Raw genomic sequence first — 14,025 nt, forward strand, 5'->3', positions numbered from 1 at the left:
GGAATGAAACCTAAGACGAATCTTGTTATTATTTTCTAAATTGTATGATAAATATTTAACTTGTTCTTAATTAGTGTTCTTAATTCTTGTTTTGATATCCAAGGATACTGATTCAAGATGAGCTCTTATTTAGAGGAGGAATACACCCTGTCTAAGAGTACATTTGTCATAATTAAGGGGAGTTGTTTGCGCGCCTAGACATAGGGTGACAAGATTTTTCCGGATTAGGGTGAAACCTAATAAGGGGATCCATAGATCTAGTTAATGCAACCCTAGGGTGTTAATTAGAGAAAGGTCTCAATTATTCAATCTAGGGATTAGACATTATTAGTCTTGAATAGGGATAATAACATAACTAAGGGATCTCTACGGAACAAGTTAATTGAATAAATTGTCCGATTCGGAGCCAGAATAACAGGAACAGTCTAGGTGGATTTTTTCCTTAGGTATTGTTTTAATTCAATCGATTTTCCCAAAAGCAATTCCCCAATTCCATCCTCTGTGAATTCTTAGTTTAGATAATTAGTTGTTAAAACAAAAACCTCTTTATTCTTAGGCTAGATAATAAAAAGACAATCATTACTAGTACTTTTAATTCCTTTGGGTTCGACAATCCGGTCTTGCTAAAACTATACTACTGTTCGATAAGTACACTTGCCTACATCGCGATAATAGTTAGTTTCAAGAATGATTAATTATAAATATTTAAAACCTATCACGAAATCATGCGATCAAACCACTCGGAATAATAATGTCTGATACTTGGGATTCTTGCACACTAGGTGCCACATATGTAGCCAATGCTACCTCAAATCTCATATCACATAGTTGCTCGCTCTCAAGCTATCAACGAGCCTGCTCACACAAGCTGTCAAGTATCTGCAACATATGTCAGTATACTCAGCCACAGGTAGGACGTACAAGACCAGTACCCTGATCACATAATCACATAACACATACTAATCCTAGTGACATGTCACTTGTATCCTATCCTATTCCTATGGTTCAAACAGGATTTCTTGCTTGTTGAATCATCTTTGGACTCGTTCATAAGATTAAGCTCATCCAGATTTATCAAACATACAATTCATACGATATTAAAGCAATAAAGTACAATCATATTCAAGCTTATTTTTAACATACTAACTTATCTCGGTACAAAACGGCTAATAGTTTGATTTAGTCCACAACTTTGTTATTTCCCCGGTCTAGGTCAGAACCTCGTATTTCTTGATCTATAATATCAAGTTTATCTTATTCTATTATTACATTATTCAATTTAATCACACAAACACCTCATGGTAAAAATTACATTTTTACCCCTAACTTTTCAACTTTTTATATTTTAGTCCCTAGGCTCGTAAAATGATTTTCATCCAATTTCTTCTTTACCCAAGCCTAGCCGAATATTTTTCATGCTCATAGCAACCCACATTTTTCATTTATTCACATTTTAACGCACATTTTACGACTTTTACAAATAGGTCCCTATTTTTATCAAAAATCATTTGGTAAATGTTGTTTACCTAACATTAAACATACATTTTCTACCATTAGACATCAAAAGTCACAAATATTCAACATGGGTAAAATTTTAGACTTTGATTTTCTTTCAAATTAGTCTTTGAAATAGCTAAATCAAGTTACAACATTCACAAAAACATAAAAATCATTAAAAAGAGGACAAAGACGGACTTACAATCGAGCTTGAGTGCTTGGAAAACATTAACTATGGTTTCTCCTTATGAATTTCAGCCATGGGGGATCAAATTAGAAAAGATGACATCTTTTTATTAGTTAATTTTGTCTTTATTTACCAAACGACCAAAATACCCTTCATTTAAAACTTTGAAATTTCACCTAGCCATGTCCATTTTTGTCCAACTTAAAGTATAATGGTCTAATTACCATTTAAGGACTTCCAATTTAAAATTTCATAGCAATTAGACACCTCTAGCTTCTAGAACACACATTTTGCACCTATTGCAATTTAGTCCTTTAGTCAAATTGGACACTCTATCGATAAAATTTCTTAACGAAATTTTCACACAATCATTCAAAATAATAAAAATAAATATTTCTACTTTGAATTTGTGGTCCCGAAATCACTATTCTAATTTGACCCTAAAAACGAGCTGTTACAGCCCTAGTTGATATCAAACCCAATAGTGGATGGTTTAGCTGGGTCAACAATAGGAGTGGGGAGAGCTTGATAAAGGAAAGAATTGATAGATTCCTCACCTTGGTTTCATCGGTTGAAAACTCCCCTTATATTGCTACCAAAGTGGTGAGGCAAACTTAATCCGATCATGACGTGATTCTATTAGATTTGTGGGGTCAAAAACCAAAAGATTACCCTAAAGACCATAGGTTGTGCTTCAAATTTTATAATTGTTGGGCTGATGACAGGGAAGCAAAAAATATTATAGGAAGTGCTTGGAACAGGGATGATATAGATTATGGGAATAAGATCGAAAAGGTTAGGTCAGTCATAGTTCCTTGGTAGCGAAAGAAATATGGAAGAATGAAGAGTGACATGTGAAAATTAGAGAAAAATATTGACCAAATCATTGACTCTGGTAGTAGAGAAGATAGTGGTAAAATCTTGAAGGAAACTCGTATAAGACTTGACTTTCTCTATGCCAGGGAAGAAAGCTATTGGGCTTAAAGGTCTCGATCGAAATGGCTTAGGGAAGAGGATCAGAATACTAGGTATTTCCATACTAAAGCTACTGGATGTCTAAAGAAGAATAATATTAAGAAGCTTAAGGACACGGAAGGAAACTGGGTGGCAAATAGTAAGGATATTAGTCAGGTGGCAAAAGACTATTTTGTGAGATTGTTTCAGTCAAATGGTCAAAATGTCAATATTCAAGAGCTTAGGTATATTAAGGAGTGTGTGACCAGGGAGACAAATGAATGGCTTAACATGAACTATACGGAGAATGAGATCCTTCAAGCTATTAAGCAGATGGACCCAAATAAAGCCCTCGGTACTAATGACCTCTCAGGGAATTTTTTCAAGCATCACTGGAGATTGTTGGAAATGATACGATCAGTTTCTATCTAGATGTTCTTAATGGGAACAAAAACATATCTAGTCTTAATGAAACAATGATCATTTTAATTCCTAAAATTAGAGATCCTTGTGAACTAACCAATTTCCGTCCTATCAGCTTATGTAGGTTTGTCTACAAGATCATCTCTAAGGTCTCTGCCAATCGTTTGAAAGCTGTCCTTCCTAGTTGCATCAGCCAAAATCAGAGTGCCTTCATACCGGGGAGGATAGTACATGATAATATTCTGATTGTACATGAGCTTCTCCATTATCTTCAAAGCTCTAAAAACAAACCTAATAAAGGGTTTGTGGTCAAGCTCGACATGAGCAAAGCGTACAATCGCATGGAGTCGAACTTCATTAAAACAATTATGAAGAAGATGGGATCCGATTGGAAGTGGGTTGAAAAAATTATGGATTGCGTTCGCTCGATTAAATATACGGTTAAATGTAACAATATTCTATCGGATATTTTTATTCCTGAAAGGGGACTCCACCAAGGGGATCCCCTCTCCCCTTATTTGTTCTTATTTTGTATGGAAGCTTTCTCGAGGATGCTTATCCATGCTCAGGAGAACAAAATTTTAAGAGGTATCCGGGCCAGTAGAAACGGTCCTAGGATAAATCACTTGCTCTTTGCTGACGACACGCTTCTCTTTGTTAGAAATAAAAAGAGTGATGTTGAAAGTCTTGTGAACATGCTTAATAATTTCTCTAACATTTCAGGTTAAGAGATTAATTTTGAAAAGTCAATGGTTCTCTTTAGTCCCAACACTTCAAGAGCTCAAAGATCCAATTTTAGTGAGCTTCTAGGCATGACAGTCGTAACAGTCTGGTTTAGACCCTAGTCAAAATAGTGGTTTCAGGACCACATATCTGAGTCATAAAAATAGTTAAATATTATTTTCTGTGCTTATGATGTGAGAATTAGTATGTGTGAAAGTTGCGTATGAAAATTTAATCGTATGTGTACTCAATTTGATAAAAGGGCCTAATCGCGTAAAATGTAAAAGCTGTGTGCTAGATGTTAAAAGTACCTATTTGATTTGGCTTTATAAATGAGGGGTCCTTATGATGCAAATAGACCATTGGTCTAATGAATGGACAAGTATAGACATGAGTTAGTGGATTTTGAATGAAATTAAAAAGGTTATTTTAGTAATTGATAAATAAATGTTGATTTAATAAAACAAATACATAAAATTTGTTCATTATCATCATTCTTGCTGAAATTTTGAAGAAAATAATTAGGGTTCTTGAGCTTTAAACATTCGGCATTTACAAGCATCAATTAGGTATGATTTTTGACACAGTTTTTGATGATTTCTACGTTTTTGTGATTGTTGTTAAGTGTTTTAGCTAGCCCATGCTTAAATTCATGAAATTTTTGAAGATTTGATGAGATGCTATTAATGAATTCATGATTTTTGTGATGTTAAATGATGAATTATGAAAGCTAAGTGCTTGATATACGTGTTTTGTAAAATGATTTTGAGTAAAAATGCATATTAGGGATTAAATTGTAACAAATATTATTTTGAGGGATTAAAGTGTGAAATAAATGAAATGTATGGACTTGTATGTAAGCTATGAAAATTTGGCTAAGCTTGTGTACAAGAAAATTTTGTGTATTTTGTGATTTTGTGAATTAGAGACTAAAGTGTCGAAATGTGAAAATGTATGGGATAGTTTGCAAAATGCCCTAATTGTGTGTATATGGATTGGTTTGAATTATTTAGTGAATAAAAGGTTTAATTTTGAATATATAGATCAAGAAAAGAGGAATTCAGACTTAGACCAATGGTAGTCGAAGATTATAAAGTAAACTGTCCAAGTCGATAATTCCAAGTACGAGGTAAGTTCGTATATAAAACTTGATATTGCAAGTATGTTTTGATGCTTTGATTATACATAGATTGTATATATATTTGGTTTGGATGAATACGATGATAAATTAATGGTATTTGGCACTGAGTGTGCGATTTAAGCTAGCTTCGGCTATATGAGGCACTAACTGTGTGATACCGAGATAGCTTCGGTTAATTGAGATGGCACTAAGTGTGCAGAATTATTATTATAGCTTCGGCTAATCTTTAAAGCACTAAGTGTGCAGATGTTTAAAGTATTGGTAATCTTCGAAAAGTCTTAAAATATCCGAACAAGAGGTGAGAATGAAAATGAATGAATTCGGGAAGGTTCAAGTATTATGATACCTATGTGGTAGATGATATCATTCTTATAAAGTTCATTGAATTGGTAAGAACATATGAATGGTGTTGGCATAAAATTGATAGATGAATTGAGAATTTATAAGTACTTATGTGTTGATATTTTATATTTTATATACTGTTGATGATATTTTGGTGCGAGCTTACTAAGCTTTTGGAAGCTTACTTTGTGTGTGTTTACATTATTTTATGAATATCGAAGCTACTATGAGCTCAGGGATCGTCGAGGATTGTCACTGCACTATCGATCCTCAGTTTGGTACTTTGAAAATGTATATATTAAAGTATGGCATGTATAGGCTAGTAATTGTGGGATTATGTTTTGTGATATGTATATATTTAGCCACGTGATATGGCTTGGTATGGTTGTGGATATGGTTCTGGTATAAGATATATGATGCAATATGATATATTTGGTATGTTTTTGTTGAACAAAAGAAATGGTGAATATTGCTAAGTTTTTGGTAAGTTGTAGCATGAGATTGAATGATGTATGGAAAGAAATGCTTTGATATGCTTTTGACTTATGTTTTGATTTGGAATTTTGGCTGAATTGGTTGTGTAATTATGCTTGTTTCTTTACTTGTAGGTTAACCCAAATTGGGGTGGCAAGTAGGCTATTCAAATGGCCTATTTTTGTCCACACGGGCAGGGACACGGACGTGTGTCTCAGCCGTGTGCAACACACGGCTATGTTGCATGGCCGTGGGTCCCTTGGGGTACCTTACAATTGTAAGTCAGGCTCGAGCATGGCCAAGGCACACGGACATGTGGCTAGCCGTGTGGCCCAAGTTAGATTCGACCACGGCCAAAGCACACGGGCGTGTCTTGTGGCCGTGTGACCAAATCAATATGTATGCTTTATTTTGACACGGTCTAGACACACGGGCGTGTCTAAAGCCGTGTAAGGCACACGGCCTGATCACAAGGGCGTGTGACCTGTACTTGTTTGAGAAATGTTTAAATTTTATAGAAATTTTGTATGTGTTCGGTTTAGTCCCGACCCTTTTCTAATACATGTTTAAGGTCACAATGACCTATGTAAGGGACTCTATATTGATGATTAATCTTTAATACTTCGATGCTTATTAAATGAATGTTAATGTTTTGATTTTATCCGGTAATGCCTTGAACCTAGTTCGGCAACGAATACGGGTTAGGGGTGTTACAACGGTGGTGGAGAATCTAAATAACTATCTTGGTCTTCCCATTCCAATTGGTAAGAAGAAAATAGTGGCTTTCAAAGAAATTAACAATAGATTGTCTTGCAGGATCAATAGTTGGACTAAGAGGCTGCTCTCTTTTAGTGGCAAAGAAGTCTTCATCAAAGCAGTTCTCCAATCCATTCCTACATATGTTTTGTTGATTTTTTTGGCTCCCAAAAGGGTGATCGATGACATTCAAGCTAAGCTAAGCAGAACATGGTGGTGAAGGAAAGACAAAGGTAGATTCTGGACAATGATCCCTTGGAAGACTCTGTGTAAACTGAAGGGCATGGGAGGCCTTGGAATTAGAGACGTTTGACTCTTCAACCTTGCGTCAAGGGTGGAAACTGATAAACAAAAAAGACTCTCTCTGTTTCAAAGTGCTGTCCTCAAAATATTTCCCTGATAGTAACATTTTTCATGCCAAAAAGGTGGACAAAGCTTCGTTCACCTGGTCAAGCATTGCGGCAATGGCGGAAGCTCTGAAAGATGGTTTTGGGTGGCAGATTGGGAATGGCGACAAGATAAATATTCGGATGGACAATTGGGGAATAGAAGGGCTCAATGGGGATGTTATTAGAAGTAATATTCTCAACCCAGGTGAGATGAGGGTGAATGACCTTTGGCATGCTGATAGGAGATGTTGGAATGTTAATAAAGTCAATAGAGTGTATGGGAAAGACTGGGGTGACAAAATTTGCAACATTCCTCTTGAAGACGTGGGCCAGGGTGATAAAATAATTTGGTTCCACAATCCTCATGGGTGTTTTACTTCGAAGTCTGCTTATTCATGGTTGCTTTTGAAAGAGATGGGATATGGTTCTCATAGATATTTTTGGAAAGCTTTCAGGAAGCTCGACACATTACTGAAGACCTGTGTGTTTACTTGGCGTGTGGGGCACAAGATTCTCCCGAAAAATGTTAAAATCGCTTCTATTAGAAAGGGTTTTGACAAGGGATGTCCAAGGTATGGAGCTGAGGCCGAAACTTTGATACATGCGTTAAAAGATTGCCCAACATCCTGTGTTGTTCTCTCATTAGGAGGGTGGTCCATGAGCTTTATTTCGAAGAAATATGACCACTATATAGATTGGCTAGAAGACATGATGCGTGCTCTTGACAAAAGACCCATGGCCAATTTTATGACATTATTATGGAATTGCTGGAACAACAAAAACAACATCTTCAGAGGAAAAGAAGAGGAGGCTAAGCTCATATGGGAAAGAGCAAGCAACTTGAACAAAGAGTTCCGTATATGCAGCATGCTGAACGAACCGGTGCTTTCACAAAATGCCGCAAATAAAAACTGGGAAAAACCTCCAAAAGGCTTTATAAAGATTAACTTCGACACTACAGTGGGCGAAAAAGGAATAGGGCCTGGGACGATTGTTAGAAATGAAGACGGTTTTGTGTCGAGGGGCAATAAGGGGTTTTACAGAGACAAGGATGTCGGTGGAAGAGACTGAGTGTTTTGCCTTTAAAGTCAACATTAAAGTTGCGTGTCAATTAAGAATAAAAGAGCATGTCATGTTTGAGCCAGACCAAGTTGGACTGGTCAACAGGCTAAGGAAGCTAGCTACTGACGTCACCATAATCGATGCGCGCATAAAAAATTATACTGCTACCTTCAACAATTTCAAATCAGCCAAATTAATTTGGGCCAAAAGATAATGTAATATTGTAGCAGATTTAATTTGTAAAAAAATTGTATAGTGAGGGAAAAAATTGTTTTTTTGAAATGGATTATCCTAAGGAAATCCATGATGCTGTAATTCATGATGTTACTTAATAAATTTGGGTTGACCTTGTGGTTGTTTTTTTCAAAAAAAAAATCATTTAATCACTCCAATCTAATAGTAGTCAAATTTTACATTTTTTATAACTTTTTTTTTAATTAATTAACTATCGAAATGTTAAAATTTTTCAAAGAAACTTTAATGCAATTTTAATGGCACTCCGTAAATATTTATAAAAATATTTACGGCTCAGTTTATAGAAACGAGGTCTCGATACCTCATTTTCTAAAATCACTGGATCATATGGTCTTATCACTTAAACTTAATAAATCATTTATATAACAAAAAATCATTATATCAAACACATTTTATTCTTCACATGCAACCCCAAAAAGAAAAAAAAAAGATATATGGTTTATCTTTGAAGAGAAAATGAAAGGCTCTCTGCTTTTGTTTTCTTTTTTTTTTAAAAAGTTTTGATTCACTCACCATTTTTTGCTTTTCACTATGGACCCCTTTTCTCGCTCTTATGCATACATATATATTGCTCTGTTAATCTTGATTATTCTTAATTCTGAAAGTTATTAACATACTTATCTTGTTTTGTTCTACTTTGATCTTTTTCTGGTGTGAAAACGAATTCATTAATTTGTTATCTCTGTAATCAAACCTGATGAAGAAATGGCTGAAAAATGTGTGTTGTGTGTGTTCACACTAGCGGCTGAAACCCGATAGGGTTTCCAAATGTTAGTGTAAAGTGCAAGCTCACACAATAAATTGAGCTTTGGGCTGAAATTTTTTTGCTAAAAATTAATAGATTTGAGCTATTATTTTTAATAAAAACATGTTGCAAACCAAAAGTTGGGCTCAAAATTAAAAGCAAATCGGGCTTCAATGAAATTTATTTGGACTCTAAACTAAACTACTGCTTCAAAATGCGGCCTTAAAATTTTGCTAAAAATTAATAGATTTGGACTATGTAAAATAAAAACGAGCTGCAAGTTAAAAACAAAACGGGCTTAAATTAAACTATTGCCTCAAAATGAAATCACTCTTTTAAAGAAACTTATTTGAATTTTACAAATTAATTTGCACCTCTGAAAAAATTTTAGCAGTATTTCCATATTATTCCCAAGCCTACAAATAATTTTATTTTAAAAATAGAGAATATATTTAATTGTATTATATATATATTTTTTTTAGAAAGTATCAAAATTTCAAGAAATTAAATTAAATTAGAAAGAGTTAAAGATTAATTTCAATTTAATTGAAATCAAAATTAAAAACAATCTCACTTAATTCAATTTAAAATCTTAAAATTTAAGGCAGGTAAAACTCAATTTAGCCATTATTTAAATTTCAATTAAAATTAACAAATAAATTTTAAAATAAAAAAATTTCATGATATTTTAAAATTTTTGAAACCCAACCTAAAACAAAATTAGATGTCTACGTCAAGATTTAGACCTTAAATTTGAATCCTTGTATTTTCAACTCCATATTCGAACATGGCTGCCTTATAAGGTTTCTCTGTCCATCAATACGATGTTGTAGCCCTCATGCTTAGCTTTTGGTTTGGCTGCATTTTCTTTTTGGGGGTCCCATATGTTAATTTATGAGCTTTGATGAAATGAAATCGATGTTGATTGCTTGTTAGAAACAACCAATCATAATTCTTTTCTTAATACCAAGTCACTCAAATACATAATTCCAAAGGCATATTAACCCTTGTTTTAACTTTAGTTATTAACATTTTCACCAAACCAAGCCAGTTTTCATTGCATTGTGATTGGTTAATACATAAGTATAACAACGATATTCAAATTAATGTAATTATTGTCACTATATATAATTTGTAATAATACAATAAATCACTATATATAAATATTGAACCCTAACAGGATTTTTTTCTCTTTTTTCTGCTGTAATTTTCTATATATATACGTGCATACATGATGATCAAGTGGATCATATTCATATGTAATAAACAAGAAATGGAATGCTAATTGATGAATAATTTAATTAATCGGAAAGTGAAGAAGGGAGGAGCAAATTCATCAAGAAATACCTAAACAAACGCAACGCACGTTGAGGTTGAGTCAATGGAACTTCATGCCCTGCTCCCCTCACTGTCACATAGGTTAACCCTTTGTATACTTCACTCCAACCACCAACCTGAATTTTTTTTATTTCATATTTCACCAAATGAATTATTAATATTAATCAGAATAAATACAATATACCGATATTAGAAAAATGTGGGGGGGGTTATAATTATATTCTGCTATATATGTCGAAAAATGAAATTAAGTTTATAGGAAAACTGGTTAAATAATAAAATACCTGAGCTTGATCATCAATCCAAGCATACCAGCTGATGTTGGTTGGGAGGCTGAGTGCATTAATGCAATATCTGGTTGCTGTCAAAGGCAATACAGCATCCGTATCTCCACTGTTCAAAACATATCAAATACCAGGTTGTGAAATAAAGACGATTAAAATGAATGTTTTTGACAAGGAAAATAATTAAATTACCTGAATATCCAAATTCTAATTCCAGCTCCAATAAGTTGTTTGATGATAGGAAGCATTGATTTTGGAGAATCAGTCCAGTTTCGTCTAATAGCAGAACTGCAATTTTATATATACCTTAATTAGTTTAGTTTTCATAATCCATTTTAGTATGAAATAAATCATCGAAACACGAACGAGATACATATATTGAACTTGAATAGAAGAAAACAAAAAAGTTGAGCCATTATCAAATCCAATCCATCAACATGATTAAATGAATAAATTTCATTTGAGAGTACAATAAAGTAGTGGAATAATGATGAAACCTGCAAGTAGTCCAAGGATGACGAAGGGGAGTGAGATGTGCATGAAGAGCCTTTTGAACCCGTCGGTTATTCATATATCTTCTGGTATACATTACTACACATTCATCATTTCCTCTAAATCTCCATGGCTGACACATTCAAAACATAACGTAATTAAACGCATGCAATTCTAGCTAAAATTAATGGATCCAATTTTCAGCCAAACATTAAATAATAAAAAAAAGGTAGAAATGGGGGTCAACTAACCAGTGGGAGTTGAGCTAAACGATGGTTAGAAGTGGAAATGGCATTGCAAGGAGGGCCATAGATGTTGTAAGGATTGATGTTGCCGAACTCCTCATAAGCACCACTCAAAGCATTGTTACATCCATCCTTGGGGAATAAGAATGTATCATTTGAGCATGACCTTTTTAGTTCTTTGTATGTTGATTCTGATATCAAACCATGGTTCCACCAATATTCATGTGATCCAATGTTGTCATAATAATCATCCAAAAGTGGATTTCCCAACTGCTCCATGTTCAGTATTTTATTTGGTTAGGTTTAACATGATTTGAAGTCAATAATAAGCATAAAGTAATTTTCAATTCAATGGTCAAGAGCCAACTTGAGTTATAGTTTTTATCTTCTTTCGCCAACATATCATTGCCCCAATTACAATTTCAAAAATAATAAAATACTTTAAAAACTATATTACTATTTATATTCTTATAATTAAGTTTAAATAGTAATTTTAAATCAAGCTTACTTTTATAAATTTAAATTAATTAATTAATAAACTAATCAAAAAAAATACGGAGGAAAACCCATAAAATGTGATATGTAGAATCTAAGAATATCAAAGTTTTCTGAACAGGTTATGGAGATGAATAAGAGATTTGATCATAAAAAGGTAAATGAAGGAAATAAAGTAATGAAATTTATATATGGCATGTTTTAATGAATTTGGACTGACCAAAAAACCTTTGAAATTAAGGAGGGGATTCTTGACTCCTTCGTTGCGATGGACGATAACTTGAGATAGCTCAGGAATATAATGACCTAAAAATTGACAGAATCAAAAAGTTAGCAAAAGAGTACCCAATTTAATGATAATGCAAAGATTAAAATTAATATTAAAAATAATATTGATCCAAATGAATTAATTAATGGGGAGAGTGGGTGATGGAAAACTAATTAAACCTGCATAGCTTTCTCCAGCTATATAGAAAGGCCTGTGCTTGTAATTTGGGAACCTCTCTAACCATCTCATAAGAAACGTGTATGCATCTTCGGCTGCATTTCCATGTTAAAATTAACGAATTAGCTGTTTGTGAGTAGAAAACACAATCCAAAGGTCTTATTATCTTTCTAAATTTGTACTATTTCGAAGTAAATTATTTTTTGATAATATAATATTATTTTATTTACATTGAACTATATTAACAATTTATTTAAATTTGGTTCCAAAATATACTGTTATTATTAAAAAAATTTAATAGTAAAATTAGTTATTCAATTTTACTTGATTCAGACTTGAGCAAACAACAACCCATTTAATTTATCAACATATTTAATAAAGAAATATAAATATTAAAATTCAAATCTGGAAACGACCTTTTAAAAAGTCTTTTGGCATGGCACAATTAACAAGAAACATAAATTAAAATAATACTAACTCAAGACTATACTAAAAACATAATTATAACACATGAAATATTCAAACAGTTGACAAAAATACGAACGAGTGAGCAAGTCTAATGATATGAAGGGGTTAAACCTGAATTAAATTAAAGAATTAGCTAAAGGATCGTGACTATTTTCAGGATAAAGATATTATAGAGACTTTCGTAATAAAAGTTAGAATGCATTTTATTTTTTTACTAAAAAATTAAATAAATTAATTTTTATACATTAAATTAAACATAAATTGATTATCAATTATATTATTAAAAACTAAAGTAGTATGTTATGTGTATCTCATATTAAAGTAAAAAATAAATTTTTAATAATAAAAATAGATATTTAGACTAATTTATTTAATTTTATAAATAAAAAGAACAAAATGTAAATAATCCGCTAATACAAAAATTTTCATTTTACTTTTACTTCAATTTCATTCTTTCGTGAATGTTAAAATATATATATATATACCTGTTCTCTTGTCGCCCGCAGTGTAAATATCTGATGATGTATTTGAATAAGAAAATCCCACACCCGCAGGTGAATCTAGGAATAGCAAATTTGCCTCTAGAAAATTAAAAATAAATATTTGTTTAATTTGATAATCATACTTTATATATTATTGGAAATTAAAGGGATAATTGGTTGCATGAATGAATTACGAATCTGACCCTGATTCCAGGCGTAGGGATTCAAACGAAGGGACTTGCCATCTTCTCGAACTCGAAAGGGACCTACTTCCTCGGAGGCCCCATATGCGATGGAGGAACACCCTGGCCCACCATTCAGCCATAAAACCAACGGCTTCGTTTCAGGTCGACTCTTAGCCGGCGCCTCCGTCAACCAATAAAACAGGGCTCGACCAGCCTTAGCCTCCACTGTAATGTATCCCGAGTATTGCGAGAACTTCACATTCCGCGGCTGTCCGGGTAGCTTCACGATCCTATCTCGCGCCTGTTCTTTCCGGTGACCGCCCTCCGCCGAACAAACAACAAGGCTTCCGATAACCAAAAAATAAACCAAACGAAAGGACGAAGAAGAATTAATGTAATGATGTGTGGTCATTGGAAAATTCCAAAAAAAACTTGATTTTGGGGGAAAATTTTGGAGATTCAGACTTTGGAGTTTGAACTCTTAAATTGGTGTGTTAACTCGTTTTGATTGACTTCTTTTAAGCTAACTGTAATTTATAAGTTCTTTTTGGAGGTCAAAAAATGAAACGTGCATGGCAACTTCTTTAATAATTTTTAATCTATTAATTTGATCACCAATCTTCACCATCCATAAACCTTACAT

The 14,025-nt window shown here is 33.2% G+C and overlaps 1 protein-coding gene across 1 annotated transcript; it reads right to left on the reverse strand.

The window, feature by feature from the left end:
* Positions 1–9,979: 9,979 nt before the first annotated feature.
* Positions 9,980–14,025, reverse strand: LOC107926097 (serine carboxypeptidase-like 28). Its single transcript, XM_016856898.2, has 9 exons — positions 13,401–14,025; positions 13,201–13,296; positions 12,250–12,342; positions 12,023–12,108; positions 11,314–11,577; positions 11,068–11,195; positions 10,763–10,858; positions 10,571–10,679; positions 9,980–10,402 (listed from the first exon to the last, which is right to left on the reverse strand). The coding sequence occupies exons 1-9, from the start codon at positions 13,792–13,794 to the stop codon at positions 10,250–10,252; spliced, it is 1,419 nt and encodes a 472-aa protein (XP_016712387.2). The 5' UTR covers positions 13,795–14,025; the 3' UTR covers positions 9,980–10,249.

This window comes from Gossypium hirsutum, chromosome A05, assembly GCF_007990345.1.
Source record: "Gossypium hirsutum isolate 1008001.06 chromosome A05, Gossypium_hirsutum_v2.1, whole genome shotgun sequence".
In the NCBI taxonomy this organism is placed as follows: Eukaryota; Viridiplantae; Streptophyta; class Magnoliopsida; order Malvales; family Malvaceae; genus Gossypium; species Gossypium hirsutum.

Excerpts from the sequence above, each read along its gene's own strand:
- LOC107926097 (XM_016856898.2), bottom strand. The coding sequence starts at position 13,794 with ATGACCACACATCATTACATTAATTCTTCTTCGTCCTTTCGTTTGGTT. Across the intron at positions 12,343-13,200 it reads TGCGGGCGACAAGAGAACAG|CCGAAGATGCATACACGTTT; the intron begins GTATATATATAT and ends ATGGAAATGCAG. Across the intron at positions 11,196-11,313 it reads GTTTAGCTCAACTCCCACTG|CCATGGAGATTTAGAGGAAA; the intron begins GTTAGTTGACCC and ends TGAATGTGTCAG.